The sequence below is a fragment of the Bubalus kerabau genome, chromosome 2, assembly GCF_029407905.1.
Source record: "Bubalus kerabau isolate K-KA32 ecotype Philippines breed swamp buffalo chromosome 2, PCC_UOA_SB_1v2, whole genome shotgun sequence".
Classification (NCBI taxonomy): Eukaryota; Metazoa; Chordata; class Mammalia; order Artiodactyla; family Bovidae; genus Bubalus; species Bubalus kerabau.
The window spans coordinates 202,640,635-202,659,575 of NC_073625.1; the positions used below are offsets into that span (position 1 = coordinate 202,640,635).

Below are 18,941 nucleotides of genomic sequence, written 5' to 3' on the forward strand. Positions count from 1 at the left end.
GGTGACAATATACAGCCTTGACGTACTCCTTTTCCTATTTGGAACCAGTCTGTTGTTCCATGTCCAGTTCTAACTGTTGCTTCCTGATCTGCATACAGATTTCTCAGGAGGCAGGTCAGGTGGACTGGTATTCCCATCTCTTTCAGGATTTTCCACAGTTTATTGTGATCCACACAGTCAAAGGCTTTGGCATAGTCAATAAAGCAGAAATAGGTGTTTTTCTGGAACTCTCTTACTTTTTGGATGATCCAACGGATGTTGGCAATTTGATCTCTGGATCCTCTGCCTTCTTTAAATCCATCTTGAATATCAAGAAGTTCTTGGTTCACATATTGCTGAAGCCTGGCTTGGAGAATTTTAAGCATTACTTTGCTAGCATGTGAGATGAGTACAATTGTGCGGTAGTTTGGGCATTCTTTGGCATTGCCTTTCTTGGGGATTGGAATGAAAACTGACCTTTTCCAGTCCTGTGGCCACTGCTGAGTTTTCCAAATTTGCTGGCATATTGAGTTCAGCACTTTCACAGCATCATGTTTTATGATTTGAAATAGCTCAACTAGAATTCCACCACCTCCACTAACTTTGTTTATAGTGATGCTTCCTGATGCCCACTTGACTTCGCATTCCAGGATGTCTGGCTCTAGGTCAGTGATCACACCATCGTGATTTTCTGGATCGTGAAGATCTTTTTTGTACAGTTTTTGGTGTATTCTTGCCACCTCTTCTTAATATCTTCTGCTTCTGCTTCCTAGGGCTGACTAATCCCTAAAGATAATGATAACTTAACTATGAGTGTGCTTTTTATAGGAAAACCAACCAGTCTCACGCTTATATCACCAACCACCTCCTTATCTAAGTCTCACACTCTAAGCTAATGTTTCCCCTGCTCTCAATCAACTGGGGGCATGTACCATGTAACTTAAAGGCAAAGCAAAAGGCCCTCAGAATTTCCTAAACTAGCCAGCCCTAAATTGCTCAGCCTGTCCTGCCTTGTCCTCCTCAGAGAGGCTCCAGGAGCGGCTGTGGCCTGAGCCCGCTCTCCACGTCTAACTGCAAGCTGCTGCTCCTCCTGGGAGCCGTCAGTCACCTCACAGGTCCTCTCCAGTGGCACCGACCTCTGCCTGTTGTCTCTCAGTCTGGAGCACGGTAACTCGAGAGTAGCCTCTTGAAAGGTTGTTGTTGAATCACGCGAATACACCAGGATTCTTGGCTCCCGGAGGAGAAGAATTCAATCCGGGGCCAGAGACAAGGCTTGATTGCTCAGAGCTTTTGTGTAATAAAGTTTTATTAAAGTATAAAGGAGATAGAGAAAGCTTCTGACATAGGCATCAGAAGGGGGCAGAAAGAGTACCCCCCTGCTAGTCTTCAGCTGGATGTTATATAGTCACTAGCAGTCTGTTAATGAAAGAAAGGAATGTCTTAAAATTTAGAATGGCACCAAATGGTTTATCTTGGGCCATAAAATAATTAACTTGAATCTTAAAGAAGGACAGACCACCATACAAATAGTTTCATTTACATAGATTAGGGGAACAATATCTGAGTATAACATACTGGTTTGTCAAGTAGGTTTTGGGCCAAGAGGCGGAACCGACTTGGAGACAGAGTTTGGGGTAAAGGCGTAGTACATTAGCATAGCTTAAGACAAACATTTCCATAAGAAAAAGGCATTGGTTATCTCTAGGCTCAAGAATAGCTAACTTCAGGTGAAACCAGGTGTCATTATGGCAACACAGTATTTTAAGAGAAACCTCTCTTTAAATTTGTATAGAGAAGGAAAAAAATATTGTTAGTTTGTTTCCTCCTGCCGCTTAAGAGAGATAAAAATGTCTGACACTTGCAGGCTATTTCTTCCATTTGGAGACCCCTGGCCTTCCTGCCTGTTACCCTCTCACTCTGCTCACTGCAGCTAAAGAAAACCCTTGCAGCAAGGAAGACCCAGCACAGCCAAAAACAAAACAAGTAAAAGTTTTTTTTAAAAAAACACTGATTTTCCTTCTGAGCTCTGGAACCATTCATGTTTAGAAGTAAAAGCTCAGAAGCCGTGGGTTGTGACAGGTTATTATATATGAATGTGTTCTTAGTTATTCCCTCATCCAGGGGATCTTCCAAACCCAGGGATCGAACCCAGGTCTCCCACATTGCAGGCAGATTCTTTACCAGCTGAGCCACAAGGGAAGCCTGTTCTTGGTTAATAAGACCACACATTACAACAGTCAGTCAACAGTATTTATTGTCAATAAAGGACTGAATTAGGTGTGCTAGAATACCAAAAATGGGCCTTCCCAGGTCCTTCAGTGGTAAAGCATCCGCCTGCAATGCAAGAGGCACAGGAGGCTTGGGTTCAAGCCCTGGGTCACGAAGATCTCCTGGAGGAGGAAACGGCAAACCACTCCAGTAATCTTGTCGGGGAAATCCCATGGACAGAGAAACCTGATGGGCTACAGTCCATGGGGTCACAAAGATTCGGACACGACTGAGCAACAGCATACACGCACAGAGACACAGAATACCAAAAAAGGAGAAATACTTAATAGACGACAATAATAGTCCTTTATGACACATGCCACTTGTTATAGGCTTCAAAGATTTTGCACAAATATTTTTTTTCTACCCAGTGAAGTAGGTAGGAAAAGTATTATCCTCCCTTTACAGGTGAGGAAATGGAAACTCATAAAGATTAAATGAGTTGCCCAAGGTCACAGGAAAATTACAAAGGGGATAGTGGTAAAGTCACATCTAGATCAGACACTTCTGAGTAGATGTTCTTTTATACCAGTCTCTTAATTAAAATACTTACTTCTCTTGAGGGCTAAAATTCTTGTTGCCAGAAAAAGTTTAAGAATATTTTCAAAGCCTATAGTCAAACACATGAATGTATAAGAAGCATTCGTCTGTATCATGGCACTGGATGAGTGCTATGGTCTAGAAAATGTGCCTGAAGACCTAAAATCATCAAACAGGTACGGGGGTTTCTAAAGCCCCTTGCAGTCTCATCCAGACTGAAAAGATAGCATGGAGCACAGGGGAGATGCTGGTTCAAAACCACAGGAGCTCCCAAAATGAAACCGGAAACTGGCCCCAAAACAGTTGTAGGCAGAGACCAAAGAAAGAGGCAGATCCCTCCAGCTGGGTGGATGAGAGGCGAAATAAGCATGAGAACTTACATACAAGGCTCGTTTAGAGTGGCTGCAAGACAGCAGAACCTCATACTCGCCCACTAGAACCTTGAATATTTATACAGAGGCCCCAATGGGGTTCGGACTTCCCTGGTGGCTCAGATGGTAAAGCGTCTGCCTACAGTGCAGGAGACCAGGGTTCAATCCCTGGGTTGGGAAGATCCCCTGGAGAAGGAAATGGCAACCCACTCCAGTATTCTTGCTTGGAAAATCCAAGGACAGAGGAGCCTGGTGGGCTACAGTCCATGGGGTCGCAGAGAGTCAGATATGACTGAGCAGCTTCCCTCACTCACACTCAATGGGGTTCAGTCCCAGTGGTTTCAATACCAGGTTCCTCTATCAAGCCTCTGTCTTTGAAAACAGCTCTAGCTGTGTGCTGGTGGGGAGGTTGGACTGAGATTGCCCAGGTCTGGAGTGCAGGTGATGCAGGGCTCAAGCCCTCTCCTTGACTTCTCCCCAGCAGGAGAGAATCAGCATTAAAGGAAACAGTGGTACTCCCAATTTGGCTTTCCTTCTCAAGTGATTTTCCTGTATGTTTTTCACTTGCGTCTTACATTTTCCCTACAAAATTCATCGACTTGAGCCCAGATCTTGTAACCTAAACTCTTATGAAAACACACAAAGTGAAAACAGATTCTTAAATTCTGGAATACTACCATAAGGCAACCTCCTTTGAAAGTGGGAATATTAACAAGTTGATGTGGAGATTCTAACACGTAGACCTGTGTTCCCTCCCACTGAATCTGGGCTCTGTGCCTGCTTTGTTCCCAGTTTGTAGACAGGCCTTAAGAAATGGGTCGCTCCTAATTCCTGTCTCTTGGGATTCTGCACACCTGAAGCCCAATCACCGTGCTCCAGGGACGCCTGGAGAGATTCACATGAAGGACAACTCAGGCCCCCAAGCCTCAGCCCTGGTTCAGTCCCCAGCTGACAGCCAGCACCGGATTCCATCCAAGTCAGGGAGCCATATCAGAAGAGATTCAGAAACGCGCTGTCCCAGTGAGCCCTGCCCAAATGGCAGATCTAGGAGCAAAACAAAAATATTATTATTGTGGGTTTTAGGGTGATTTGTGACATGGAAAATCAGTGAAATTTGTTTGGGTTGGTTTGACCTAGAGAGGCCTTCTATCGAACATAAGGCAGAGTCCCCTGGTCTGAGTTGAGGGATTTTGTGTCCTTACATATGAGTCAAAGAAATGATCTCTTCTGTGAACATGAGTCTCTTCATGTGGGCCTTGGGCTTAGTGGGTTTGTGGTCGGCCTGTGTGCTTGTGGTGTGGTCTTACTCAGGTCACAGGGAAAGGTCACGGTTTCCACAGGATGAGAAGGTATTCAGTGAGACGAGCTGGGTTCCTTTTTGTCAACCAGTCCTGAAGATCCCTTGGAGGAGGGCACGGCAGCCCACTCCAGTATCGCCTGGAGAATCCCACAGACAGAAGAGTCTGAGATGCTACGGTCCATAGGGTGGCAGAGTCGGACCCGACTGAAGTGGCTTGGCACATACAGGACAGTGGGAACATTTCCTTTAAGGAAAGGAAGTGAGATTTGTGACAGATGACACTGGAATTCCAAGTTTCCATTGTGTCTCCTTCATTCTTGAGCCTCTTTGACTTCAAGGTGCCAAAGCATGTCTCAGGGGACTGGGATAGGCTTCAACTCTCAACAAGGTCATGTTTTAAAGTCACAGTTTGGCTTCATCTGCCTCACAAGCACTTAGGATTAGGTCCTTGACTGGGCCAAAGCTTAGAGATGGCCTGGACCCAGTGACTTGAGTGCTGATGACTTCCGTAAGAAAGATTTCATCTTGGTAGGGAAAAACATGGGACTTTCCAGATGGTAAAGAACCCGCCCGCCAATGCAGGTGACATAAGAGAGGAGGGTTCCATCCTTGGGTCGGGAAGATCCCCTGGAGGAGGGCATGGCAACGCACTCCAGTGTCCTTGCCTGGAGAATCCCATGGGCAGAGGAGCCTGGTGGGCTACAGTTCACAGTGTCGCAAAGAATCAGACAGGACTGAAGGAACTTAGCAGGCACTCGGGGGAAATACCTAAGGGGCGGTGAGATTCACTTGCTACAGACCAATAGGACCCCGGTCTTGCATAAGCATTTCGGACAGGAGTCTTGTCAGGTCTCAGAGTAGGTGCTGCAGGAAGGACTAAAGCAGCCAGTGACATGCCGGTTCCGTTAGCCATAAAACCGATGCGTTCTCGGGGTGGGGGGGGGGGGGGGGGTTGCCCTTCTGAAGTCCTTCCTGTTGCTTGTTTCTTACAAGTGATTTCATGCATTCGGCAATACAGATCAAGCCCACGACACAACAGCTTTTACACACACACACACACGGCCCAAAAGTACAAATTTTCTGAAGCCGAGTCGTGGTTTACACTTCATGTATTTTATATTTCACTTGAGCCTCAGGCCGCCTCAGAGGAGGAGTTTCCCCGGCTTGCGCCCTGACGGCAGCAGGCTGGCTTTTCTAGAGTCCCCTGCACCGTCCAGGCAGCAGGGCGCCCTTCGTCTGTCCGTCTCCGCTCTGCCCGAGAGGGGACCCCGAGCCACTGGCAGGTGGCGGGCGCGCCGCTGGAGGACTCCGCCCGCGCAGCTCGGTATCCGCCGAGCTCAGCTGGCTCGGGCCGGGCGGGCCAGGCACGGGGGCGCGGACCCTGCGCCCCCCGCCAGCCGCTGTCGCCCTGGCCGCCCCCTCACCAATACCCTCCCAGCCCACCCCGTGCCAGGCGCGCCGCCGCCCCTCCGGCCGCTCGCGGAGGCCGGATCTCCTCGAATTTCAACACAAAGGGAATCCTCGGCCGCAGGAAGTGCATCACCAGGAAGGGGGGTCGGGGCGGGGAGAGAGGGGCGTGCCTCCGCCCCGACAGCCCGCCCCCCGGGGGCCTGGACGTGTCGTGACGACAGCCTCGGGGTCCCCCCGGCGCCCCCGCAACCGGAGACCCCGGAGGCCCGGGGCCGGCTCTCGCCCGGCGGCGCGGACCCGGCCGCCCCCGCCTCTGCTCGCGGGCGCCCGCACCTGGGCTGCCCCTGGTGCCCCAGCCCTGGTCCCCTCCCCGACTTGCCTCCCGCACACCCTTCCCCTGCGGACTTTTCGTGGATGCTGGGCTGCGGGGTGCCCCGCTCCCGGCGGCGCTGCGGCCCCAGCCGGGGCCAGGCTTCCCCGGGGCAGGACGCAGGGCGGGAGGGCGTCCCCGGGCCAGCGGGGCGGCGGGCCCGGAGGGCCGCTTTCGTTTCCCGGACGCCGGCCGGGGGCGCGGCCGGGCTTGCTACCCGGAGCCGCGAGCCTACGAGGGGGAAGGCGGGCGAGGCCCCGGCGCGCCCGGCCTTTAGTGTTCTCACTAGGCAGCCTCACGGGTGTTTACTTACGTGGCGATTTTCAAATCGATAGCAACAGCAAACTTTTCTAGAAAGGTTTTGTTCCCCTTTCCCCGCAGAGTGGGACCCCGTTCACCGTCCATATAAAAAGCTATTATATCACTTCATTCTCCTCGCTTAGCATGGCCTGCGGGGACCAGTGGTCATCCGGGGGCGAGGGGCTGAAGGCTGCGTCTCGGGGCCGGAGATGGGAAGGTGCGGAGACCCCGGCGGCGCCCGTGTCCCGGTTGAGACACCCGCGGACCTGGGGAGGGGGTCGAGCAACCCTCTCGGGCCGCCGCCGGGGGCGCGGGCGCGGGGCTCGGCGGGGGCGCCGGGAGGGGCCGGCCCCGGGGCGCGGGCGGCCGGGTACCTGCCCGACCTGTCTCCTCCCCTTCGCCGACACCACACCCACGGGACTCCGGGCTCCCCGGGAGAGGGCCGGCGCGGAACAAAGGGGTCTTTGTTCCCCGGCTCCCGGGGCCGGGAGCGGCGCTCGCTCGCGTCTCCCCGCGCCCCGAGCCTCACGCAGCCCCGAGCGCCGCCCTCGCGACCCCCGCGCCGGCGGTCAGGGCGCGGCGCCCGGCAGGGAGGGGGCCCGCGGCGGGGGGACGGGGCTCCCGCGGCCGCGGAGGTGGAGGGCGGGCCAGGCGGCCTCGCCAGGCGGGCCGGGCGCTGCGGGCCGGGCCGGGCGGGCGCCCCGGGGCTGTCCCCGCCGGAGCCGCGCCCCCGCCCTCGCGTCCTCCCGCCGCTCGCAGCGGCCCCTCGCCGGCGCCGGCCCCCTCCCGGCCGGCCCTGCGCTCCCCACTCCGCTTCTTGGCACTTTCCTCCCGAGCCATCCTCCTGCACAAACTTTGATGGAGAATTTCACACCGCGCTGGAAAGATGCCGGTTATGAAAGGATTGCTGGCGCCCCAGAACACCTTCCTGGACACCATCGCCACCCGCTTTGACGGAACACGTAAGTCTTGCACTTGGATGAGTTGCATATATATATTTTTTTAAACGATCTTTTCTCATATAAATTACTTTCGTTCCCACTGTCCATTTTGCACCAGGGGAGTGTGTTTCCCTCGCTTCCTGCCGAGGTGTCTTTTGTGGGGAGAATTTTTTTTTTTTTTCAGTGTAATGTTAACACTTGGTGTATTTGGCCCCCTTGATTCTTGGGTTTGTCAAGGCTGGAAAAGAATCTGAAGAAAGATCTACATCTGTGTTCACTGTGGGACCCGTAATGCCTCTTTAAAAAATCGGTTTTTATTAATTTTATGAGGTGAAGATGAAAATTGTCCATATTGGTGAATTGCCAATCTATCTAGAGTTTCAAGGCTCCGTGGACAGAGGAGCCTGGCGGGCTACAGCCCATGGGGTCGCAAAGAGTCAGATAGACTGAGCGCGACTAACACAACAACAAATTATAGGGAGAGTTTGGAGTGTTCTTTTTCGGTGGAGCTTCATTCCGAAAAGTCTTTTGGATAGGCATGATCCCATCTGAGTTTAAGAAATGCAACTAGAATCAAGATCACCAAGTGTAAGCTTCCTGTAGAATTCTAAGCGTTGTGAGTTGATCAGAATATCGATTCCTACTTCTCAGGTAGAATAAAATACCTTTCGATCTGGAATTACCCTAGCACTCCAGAAGAGACTGTTGTGGAAAGAGATGCCGGGCATGCTAAAGGCTGATCTATCATAAGAGAAAGTTTCAACATACACATATGTATTTTGAGGGCGAAAATCACTGGACGTTTAGCTTGTTTAGGCTTCAGTTTAAAAGCAAAGATATGCGCTGTGGATTCTTGGAGACGTGATCACATCTGCGAATGGTTCTCTTTCAGGACCACGGTCAGGTCCCCATTACTTCCGGGCTTCTCAAGCCCTCCTTCTCCAGGGGCGGTTGGTTTTCCTTGCAATGAGCAGTCTGTGCTTCGCCCGCAGCAAAAGCTATCACTTGGTTTCTCTATGAATGCCCACACCGGCCTCCTGGCTTGCGTTGCTTCTGCGTGTTGTCTTTCCTTTTCTGCCTATACACAAAACTCGTAGAAACTCATTTGTTCCAAAGGCTTGTAGTGATTCCGATATCACTTTTTAGGATGATAGCATATTTCTCGGAGTTGATGGGGGAGCACACATGTAACAATTTTCACTCCAGGAGTCTGGATACACGGTCTTACTACCGGTGGGAAGTAAATCCTGGACTTATGCGCTTCAGGAGTAGTTAGGAAAGTTTATGTGAGGGAGAAATGAAATATTTACTGGATTTTGTTCAGTTTTTATTTTTGACATCCAGCCTACTCGGGGTGGTTGTTGTGAACATTCTTTCCGGTGGTTTTATCTTTATCTTTAGCCTTTCCCTCCCCTGTTATGTTCTAGATGTGTCAGGCGGTATGAGTGAAGAGCAATGCTATGGTCTTAGTCAGATGATAAGAAGAGAAAATATCATTATTAGGCTTTCAAACCCTTGCCAATGCCATCATACCCACCACCCAACCTCTACACAACATCACCACCGCTGTCTTCATGCATGATTGTGGTTACTACTATTTATTAAATTAGGAACTGATTAGTTTCTAGTGGATGTTATTCTTGAAGTTGAAAATTTAAACCCCAAAGACTTTTGATATTGATTACAAATACATCTATTGAAAATGAACTAATTGGCAAACGGTGGTTGCTTATTTCATTGTCATTTAAAGTTGAATGGAATGCGGTGTGTTCCCAGCATAGCCCTGGGAATTTCAGCAGGGCTATTTTTAGATATCAGTTGCTAATGAGGGGAGGCTTTGGATCATCTGTGAGAACACCTCTGCCTCTTTCACTATAACATTTGATAAACAGAGGACATGTAAGAGAAGGAATGGTGTGCTACTAAATAGCTCTTTTTCTATTTTGACTACACATCCATGTGAATAAAATAGAAGGTTAGAGGTTTTAAAGCCTTGTTTGGGAAGATCAGCATCACATAACCAGCATTCAGTATAACAGCAAAACCGAAACTGTAGAGGGAGAGCATGCTTGGTCTGTGCTCCGAGGGTCTGTGGAATTCCTGGAGGGGACCACTGTGTATGAAATCAATCTGAAAATCAGTGGAGCACAGCATATAATGATACCCCTCATCCCAAAAACCCCATTCGAGGAATGAGGAATCTGTCTTCTCATTTGCACTTCCTTAGAATTGCAAGAAGACCTGAATAATCTGAAACTTAAAAAAATACTTTAAGCAAAAGTTAGCCACACATTTTGCTGTATCTAGCATCATGGCAAACCATTTCAGCTAAATATTTAATTTATCTTTTTCTATTTTTATGTATTGACACAATTTTATTAAGTATAATTACTGTCCCTGAAACTCTTTTCCTATGATCATCCTTCTCTCTCTTGATATTTTTTAGAACAGTCATTTATTTCCTTGGGAAAGATAAAACTACTTGCAAGTTTTAAATTTGCAAAATTACCACTTGCCCAAATAAAAATTATACTGGAGAAAGAATAATGCTACTGTACTCAAAACATAGTGTGTTTATTTGGTACATTTTCTGCCTTATTTGTTAGGTATACTTTATAGTCATGTTAACTTCTTACTCTGTTTTATTTTGGGCAATAACATTGAAAAAAAAAGAGACCAAACAATAACCCTAGCAAGCCCCCTTAGTTAACCACCATGCAGTATTATTATTATCCTTATTGACTTAATACTGTAGTGAAAAATAATAAATCTTGAAACATCATCTAAAAATTTCTCCCAGGAAAAATTAAATATATGACAATAAAAGCCTATAACATAATCTATAATTTATCAGTTGCTGTATTATCACAGAACAACATCAAAGAAGTTAATAATGCTTTTCATCACCTACTGATGCTTTCCCTGGGTTTCCCTGGTGGCTCAGTCAATAAAGAATCCACCTGCAATGCAAGAGACCAACTTCAATGCAGGAGACCTGAGTTTGATCCCTGGATCGGGAAGATCCCCTGGAGATAGAAATGGCAACCCACTCCAGTATTCTTGCCTGGAAAATTCCATGGACAGAGGAGCCTGGTGGGCTACACTCCATGGGGTCACAAAGAGTCGGACAAGACTGAGCGACTAAACCACCACCAGAGACACTTTATTATTTGGGATAATAGGATATTTTTTCTTTTTAATATTTAAGAAGTGACCTCTTTGTCAGGATTGAAAGACAGTAGTGGACCGTTAACTGAAAGTTTTTCCTCGTAAACAGTATAATTTTAACAACTACTGGAAAACACAAATCTTTTCATATAAAACTACCCTAGCATATATTTACTCTTGAAGTATGTTCTCCTGGTAAATTGAATGTAAATGAGACTTAGAAAAACTAAGAACTTTGCAAGTATTGAATATGTGTACCCCATTTAGGGGGAAAAAATAATTCCAATGAATTTCTTTGACTCAGCATATAGCCGTACTTCTCACTTGAAACAGTTAAACATACATACACACAATCTTAACATTATGACTGCATAATGTTTTATTTTTACACTTTTAATGTACTTAAAAAATTATTTTCGGAGTCGACAATTGCTTTAAGTACATGAATATTAATCTGGACAAAGGGAAGGTATAATAACAGAACACATAAGTGCATATTTTAAAAAACAGTTTTTCAGTGTGACAGATATTTGCCACAGGGTACCATTTGAGAAAAACACTTTTTTTTTTTTTTTGAGTATATAAAACTTTCAAAGAAAAGTGTCCATTTCCAAACAAAGTGGTGCATCAGCCTACATTTTCCAGTCACATCAAAATTTGGCCGGAAAACTTCTTTCCCTTTGGGGTTAGTGAAACAAGGTCGAAGCTCTAGAGGAAGTCTGTAGCCCACTGGACTCTGTCAAGGAGCTTCCAGTCAAAGTATTCAGAGATAATTGAGGCTTAGACACTCATTCGTATTTGCATGTTTTATGTATTCCTGTGCAAAGTGGTCCAACGACATTTGTTAACTTGGAATGCTTTCTGTACAAAGGCAGTTCTTAATGGCTTTTCGTCTTTATAGTGTCTTCAAAGTATGTAGATCTCATAATATTAGAAGCACAGAGAGAAGGTAAGGTACCCAGTGCTGCAGGAAGGGAGCACAGTGAAAAGGGGGGCACTGGGGACTTCCTGAGTCTTTTCTGGGCTATAGTGTGGAAAATATCATCAAAGGCATGTAGCCGATGGAAAGAGGGAGCTCCACCGTGTGTGGGTCTGGCTGTAACAGGCTGTCCCAGGGAAACATTGGCAGAAACACCCAGCGCCGCATGGATGTCTCCCCACAAGCGGCGATTTGCAGAGGCTCGTGTGTGTTTCACACGCCACGGGAAGTCGCTGTTACTCCCGCTCTTTATGTTCGGAGGGATGGTTCCCGCGCTGGGTTTCTGCTTCTGGGCAGTGAACTGCCGCGCCCTCCGTGACTTGCCTTCTCACGCGTCCTTTAGGTCAGACATCAGGCAGGGACCAGCTGGGCCCTGTGCCCAGGGCTTCATAGGCCACAAGGTGGCAACCAAGTCATCAGCTGAGGCTCGAGGCCCTCCTTCAAGCTCACGTGGTTGTTGGAGGAATTTAGTTCCTTGGGGTTTTAGGACTAAGGCCAACGCTTTCGTGCCTGTCTTCAGCTGGGGACCGTTTTCAGCAGCTGGTTTCCTTTGGTCTCCTGGTACAAAATCCCTCCCCAGGCGCTCCCACAGCAGAGCGGCTTACTTCTTCACGATGGAATATAAGTCAGCCATAAAAAAAAACACTAAATAATGCCGTTAGCAGCAGCATGGGTGGACCTAGAGACTGTCATTCTGAGTGAAGTAAGTCAGAAAAGGACGACTATCATGTTTGTCTAAAATGCGGGATCTACAAAAGAATATAAATAAACTTATTTACAAAACAGAAATAGACTCACTGATATAGAAAATAAAATTATGATTACCAAGGGGGAAGGGTGAAAAATGAAAGTGAAACTCACTCAGTCATGTCTGACTCTTTATGACCCTGTGGACTCTAGCCTGCCAGGCTCCTCTGTCCATGGAATTCTCCAGGCAGAATACTGGAGTGGGTTGCCATTCTCTTCTCCAGGGGCATCTTTCCAGCCCAGGGACTGAACCCAGGTCTCCCACATTGTAGACAGATTCTTGACAGTCTGATCCACCAGGGAATATTCCCAAGAATACTGGAGTAGGTAGCCTATCCCTTCTCCTGGAGATCTTCTTGACCCAGGAATCGAACCAGGGTCTCCTGCATTGCAGGTGGATTCTTTACCAGCTGAGTTACCAGGGAAGCACAGCAGGGAACGGGGAGAGGGATAAATTGGAGATTGGGACTGACATATACACACTACTATATAAAAAATAGATAAGGAATAAGGATTTACTGTACAGCACAGGAAGCTCTACTCGATACTCTGCAATGGCCAAGACGGGAAAAGAATCTAAAAAGAGTGGATATATGTATCTGTATAACTGAGTCACTTTGCAGCAGAAGCTAACACATTGTAAATCAACTATACTAAAACAAAACACAACAAAAAGAGCAAGGATGCCTTTCTTTTAGGAGCTCACCTCCATCAGGTCCACCCAGAATAATCTCCCTTTTGATGTACTCAAAGTCAACTGATGAGGGATCTTAATCATCTGTAAAATCCCTTCTAAGATCACATGACCTGCCCATATGCAAGAGAAAGGAATTAGATGAGGTGTCACACGAGGGGCTGGAAATCTTGTGAGCTGGCTTAGAATTCAGTCTACTAACAGTGCTGACCCCTTGCTGTCCCATCACACAGAGCCTAACATTTTCACCTCTGTCTTTCTGTGAAGCGGGTTTGCTGAGCACAGTCTCTGTAATTCTGTAGGCACATAAACTCGCATCTGAATCCCGGTGAGTACATGGCCCAGCTGACGGGGCTGAGGGCGTTTCTTTATGTTTGGTGATGATGTGTGAATCAGCCCAGCCTAGGACGTGTGTAGTCAGCTGTGTTATCAGATTCTTCATTCTCTGATCTAGGAAAAATGTGGGAGACATAAGGATATTTTCAGAATATTAATCCCAGGCTTTTGACAGTGTGTGCACTCTTTCCAGATAAGGCAGATTCCATGGGGTCTGTTGGTCTGTGTACTGGAGGGCGAGCCAGTCCACAGCTGTGGCGTCCGTCCAGGATCCTAGACGAGTCCTTGTGCCCTGAGCTGACCAAGCTGTTTCCACTTTATTTACCTTCAGAACCACTTCTGTAACTGGGCCAGTATGTGGACTGTTTTGAAACAGTATGTTTTCCATCTCTTTTTTATGCCTCTAACCATGTTTCAAATTTTAAGAAACTCCACATTATGCACTGTGTATTGAGGTTGACTATGTTAAGTTAAATAATTTTCTTTATATAAGCTTTATCCTAAGTTTACTAAAACATAGAAAAGAAGAAAAAAAGAGGGAGAGGGAAGAACAAATTGAGAAGAGGGATGAGGAAGGAGGGAATTATTTATTTTCACTCTTTTGACTTGAGAGATGAATTCTTTATCCTGCAAAAGACTTATCATGTAGGTTCTCAAAACTTTCCTGCAATGAACAAAGTGTTTGATTTATAAGAATTTGGATTTAGGTATTTACCAGAAACCGACTTCCCTGGTGGCTCAGTGGTAAAGAATCAGCCTGCAAATACAGGAGATGTAGGTTCGATCCCTGGCTTAGCAAGATCCCCTGGAAGAGGGCATGGCAACCCACTCTAGTGTTCTTGCTTGGGAAATCCCATGGACAGTGAAGCCTGGTGGGCTACATCCATAGGGTTGCAAATGAGTCAGACATGACTTAGCTAACCAGAAATGCATTTCTTTGAATGAGTGAGATATACTAATAAAAGAAAAATTTTGCTACATGACCTTTAAAAGTACCAGATAATTTTGTTTTGACATCATCATACACGATGAAGAGCATGGAGAGGTAAACATGTTAAGGATGGGAGCTATACCCCCAGTGTATTTTTCCTAGGCTCTGGCATTTGGTGTTGCCTGTAGCCCAGACACAATGCTTTTCTGGGAGGGCACATTCTCTCTTAGGACGTCTTTGCTTTATTCAGTGAGTCCAACATTTCCTCGAGGATATTTAATCCACACTGACTCTATACAAAGCCATTATGCTAGGATCCTCGGGGTAAATCAGGCTTGCCCTTCTCTAAAAGAGGACAGTAAATGTATGCACAGATTACCATCGTCGGGTTGGATGCGAGTGTTCAGCAAGTGTAGGGAAGGGCTGTGCACGTTTGGCTGAGGGAGGAATAGCTTCTCCAGGGGGCATCACACAGTAAATGACTCTGGGTGGGCATGCTTGGCTCATATAAGATCAGGGCAAAAAATAATCTTCCATTTACTTTGCCAACTTGTGTACACTTGTCACTGAGCCTAGGAAACTGAAGACACTCCTTTTTTTTCTTTTTTAAACTGAAGTATAGGTGATATACAATATTATATGTTACAGGTGTACAATATAGTGATTCACAAATGGCAAAGGTCATAGTCCACTTACGGTCCTTATAAAACATTGCTGTATTTTCCATGTTGTACAGCATATCCTTGTAGGTTATTTTTTACCTGAAGATTTGTACCGTCTTAATCCCCTCGCCTATACTGCCCTCCCTCCCTTCCCTCCGAAAGTGTTCATTCTTTCCAGCTAGAGATTACTCGCAGCTTCCATGAGAGTTTTGCAATATTTTTCAGCTTCTACCCATTAAGGGTTACAATACTTGGTGTCTGAATTTTAACCTGGGCTCTCTGAACGAAGCTGAGAGTCTCAAGCTCATGGGCTTCCGTGGGAAATAGCTACATTGGCTTGGTCTTGCCTTTGAAAAAGCAAGATATTATTTTATTGTGTGTGTGTTTATCTGGCTCTTATGTCTAGCTGCTTTGAATTAATTCTTATAGGCTGTCCAAGTGTGTAAACCAAATCCCTAAGATCCTTTTTCTTACTGTGTCTTAATAAAGCCTTCACACTTGAGCAAGGGTCCCCTATTACGCAGTGAAATTGTGTGGTATTCATTTGTTTATGGATATCTGCTTTGCCCACGAAGCCAGCTTTCCTTAGGAAAGGGGAAGATTGATTTCTGACTGTGTAGCTGAGTGCCTTTCCCACCCCCAGGGTTGTTCTGCAGGACTACGCCTGTGAAGAGGAAAAGTAATTGAGGGTGTGCTAGCCCCCGTGAAGCGACTGGAGAAACGCCAACCCTCAAAGGGACAGAACTGCCACTTCTTCAGAGACAGTAGGAATAGGCCTATTTGCTGATCCTGTCTAAACACTGTTTTTAAACCCATTTTGGTTTAGAAGTGCCTGCAAACAAAAACGATGAGGTTTCAACTTCATCTGTGGCATAGTTCATACTTAACAACTGCAGCAACTGAAGAGTTTTCTCAGTAATTTAAACAGTCAAATGTGGTTCTTGGCTTATAAATTCCCTGGAAAATTAATTTTGCTTTCCTTTTTAGCTGTTAATACAACTAACTATCTCCCTTAAGCCCTTCAAAATTCACATGACCCCAAGTGAGCAAATAATCTTTTCTAGCCCATGAAACCTATTTGTTCTCTGGCGCCGTCATTGGCGTCCCACCCACCCATTTCTTCAGGCTGGAGCTCTGAGCTAGCCCGAGCGGCCCATCCACCTCATGGGTCATCAGGCTTGAGGTTTCACGTGGAAATGCCCTGATTTGGTGCCTCGCCTCTCTCTCGCTGCTTCCGCTTTAGTTTGGATCCTGTTTCTCCTGGGCACGATGGCAGCCTTACTCTTCTGGACTCTTGTGGGCGTAAGCCTCTATCTGACCCACTTGTGGCCCCTTTCAGTCTGCACTGTCCCGAGAATCATTTAACCCTGTAACAGACGGTTCCCTGCCACCTCTTGGAGGGGCTCTAAAGCTCTCGGTGTCACCTGACCCCAAGGCCACTCTCAGAGTCCTGTCCAGCCGCTGCCTCCTAAGGCTGCAGACACCGTCACCCGGAACCCTCCGGGCCTCTGCCTGGCACCCGCCCTGAGGCTGCAGAGTCAGGCGACCTTTTCCCTAGCCTCCACAGTGCCTTGCTCAGGTCGTGCCTTAGTCAGCTCTTCTGTGTGCGCTGACGACTGGCTTTCAGCACTCAGCCATCAGCTTCTCCCAGCTTCCTCACTTGGGCTTATGCTGGGAAGAAAGTCTGTGCTCAATAAATGTTTCTTTGGGTAAAAGAATTCACATTTCTTAAAGACCAGGTTCGTATATTGACTGCCTTTATTGCCTTTCAGTGATAACTGCTGGTCTATTCATACAGTACTATGTGCTTAAATGCAGTTTTGAAACATAATTCTAGACTGGCTTCTAGCCCTTCATTTCCACATGGGTGAGGTGCTAATTTCTTTTATGGAACTCCGATGGTAACAGGGACTACCATTTGGGGCCTGTCTGCATTCCTGCTGTGTGGTTGGCTGCTGCTTTATCTGTTCCTACACAGCCCGGCTCAGCAAGGAGGCAGGCACTTCAGCGCCCTTTCTGTACCAGATGACAGGACTCAAGCTCGGAATTTTCCCAGCGTTATCACAGTAGCTTGTGATTTTTCTACTACAGCCTGTGATTTTTCTACTATATCACACTGCCTCTAAAATGTGGTTTTTTTTAATAGTAAGTATAAACAGGCTGGGGCAATGTGTGATGGCATTTCTAGTTTCTGACTCTCGCAAGAAGGGATTTCTGCTTTAAAGAGTTTAGCCTTTTCTGGTTCATATACTGTTTTCCCTTTTGATACTTGTCATTTAAGGAATGTTTTTCGATTGGCACTTAAGACTCGTATCTGGAAATACTAAGTGCAGTCACTTGCAAAGCAGTTTTGCTCATCAAAGAATATCTACTGTCCATTTTTTTAAAAGAAAAAAGTAAACCCATCTTCTCTGAGATTTTGGTCCTTAGCATTTACTGACTTGAGAACTTTCTGTGATGTTTTTGTTGTCAGGCTAATCTTTCTACAGAAGATATTCTAATTCTTATGGGTGTTATAGAGACATCCTTTTGTATTTTACACTGTTCGTGTCTTACACAGGAAATTCTTCTACTTACTTTGAGTCAACTTTTATGGGAGGAATATATTCTCCAGTGTTATGCACTTTTCAGTTCAGTTCAGTTCAGTCGCTCAGTCGTGTCCGAATCTACGACACCATGAACCTCAGCGCACCAGGCCTCCCTGTCCATCACCAACTCCCAGTTTACCCAAACTCATGTCTGTTGAGTCGGTGATGCCATCCAACCATCTCATCCTCTGTCGTCCCCTTCTCCTCCCACCTTCAGTCTTTCCCAGCATCAGGGTCTTTTCCAGTGAGTCAACACTTCGCATGAGGTGGCCAAAGTATTGGAGTTTCAGCTTCAGCATCAGTCCTTCCAATGAACACCCAGGGCTGACTCCTTTAGGATGGACTGGTTGGATCTCCTTGCAGTCCAAAGGACTCTCAGGAGTCTTCTCCAACACCCCAGTTTCAAAAGTATCAATTCTTCAGTGCTCAGCTTTCTTCACAGTCCAACTCTCACATCCATACATGACCACTGGAAAAACCATAGCCTTGATTAGACAGACTTTTGCTGGCAAAGTAATGTCTTTGCTTTTGAATATGCTATCTAGGTTGGTCATAACTTTCCTTCCAAGGAGTAAGCGTCTTTTAATTTCATGGCTGCAGTCATCATGTGCAGTGATTTTGGAGCCCAAAAAAATAAAGTCTGACACTGTTTCCACTGTTTCCCCATGTATTTGCCCTGAAGTGATGGGACCAGATGCCATGATCTTCGTTTTCTGAATGTTGAGCTTAAAGCCAACTTTTTCACTCCCCTCTTTCACTTTCATCAAGAGGCTTTTTAGTTCCTCTTTACTTTCTGCCATAAGGGTGGTGTCATCTGCATATCTGAGGTTATTGATATTTCTCCCGACCATCTTGATTCCAGCTTGTGTTTCTTCCAGCCCAGCGTTTCTCATGATGTACTCTGCATAGAAGTTAAGTAAGCAGGGTGACAATATACAGCCTTGACGTAATCTTTTTCCTATTTGGAACCAGTCTGTTGCTCCATGTCCAGTTCTAACTGTTGCTTCCTGAGCCTGTTGTAACCTCAACCCAGAAGGCTGTTTCTCCTGTGACTGCATGGCGCTGGAGGAGAGCGAATGTCTTGGCACCGCAGCCTTCGTATTGTACTGCAACTTTTGGTTTGAATAAAAGTAATGTGGTTAAGTAAAAGATAATGATAATAGCTATTTGCCTAGCATTTCAGTATATCCATTCTTTCATTCCATCGCTTGAATTGCTATTGAACTAATAGATAAAAAGTGGCTTCCTATTGTCATTTTTAAGTACATGTATTTACTGTAAGGGAAGCTGAGCATTATTTAATATATTTAAGTTCTATTTAAATTTCCTTTCCTGAGCATATTTGTTTATTCATATT

General features: G+C 46.5%; 1 protein-coding gene across 1 annotated transcript in view; it reads left to right on the top strand.

Moving 5' to 3' along the window:
- Positions 1 to 7,424: 7,424 nt before the first annotated feature.
- KCNH8 (potassium voltage-gated channel subfamily H member 8) overlaps positions 7,425 to 18,941 on the top strand; it is a 479,646-nt gene continuing 468,129 nt past the window's right edge. The window contains exon 1 of the mRNA XM_055570028.1: positions 7,425 to 7,500. Coding sequence (XP_055426003.1) covers positions 7,425 to 7,500 — 76 coding nt within the window. The remainder of the gene's footprint in view (positions 7,501 to 18,941) is intronic.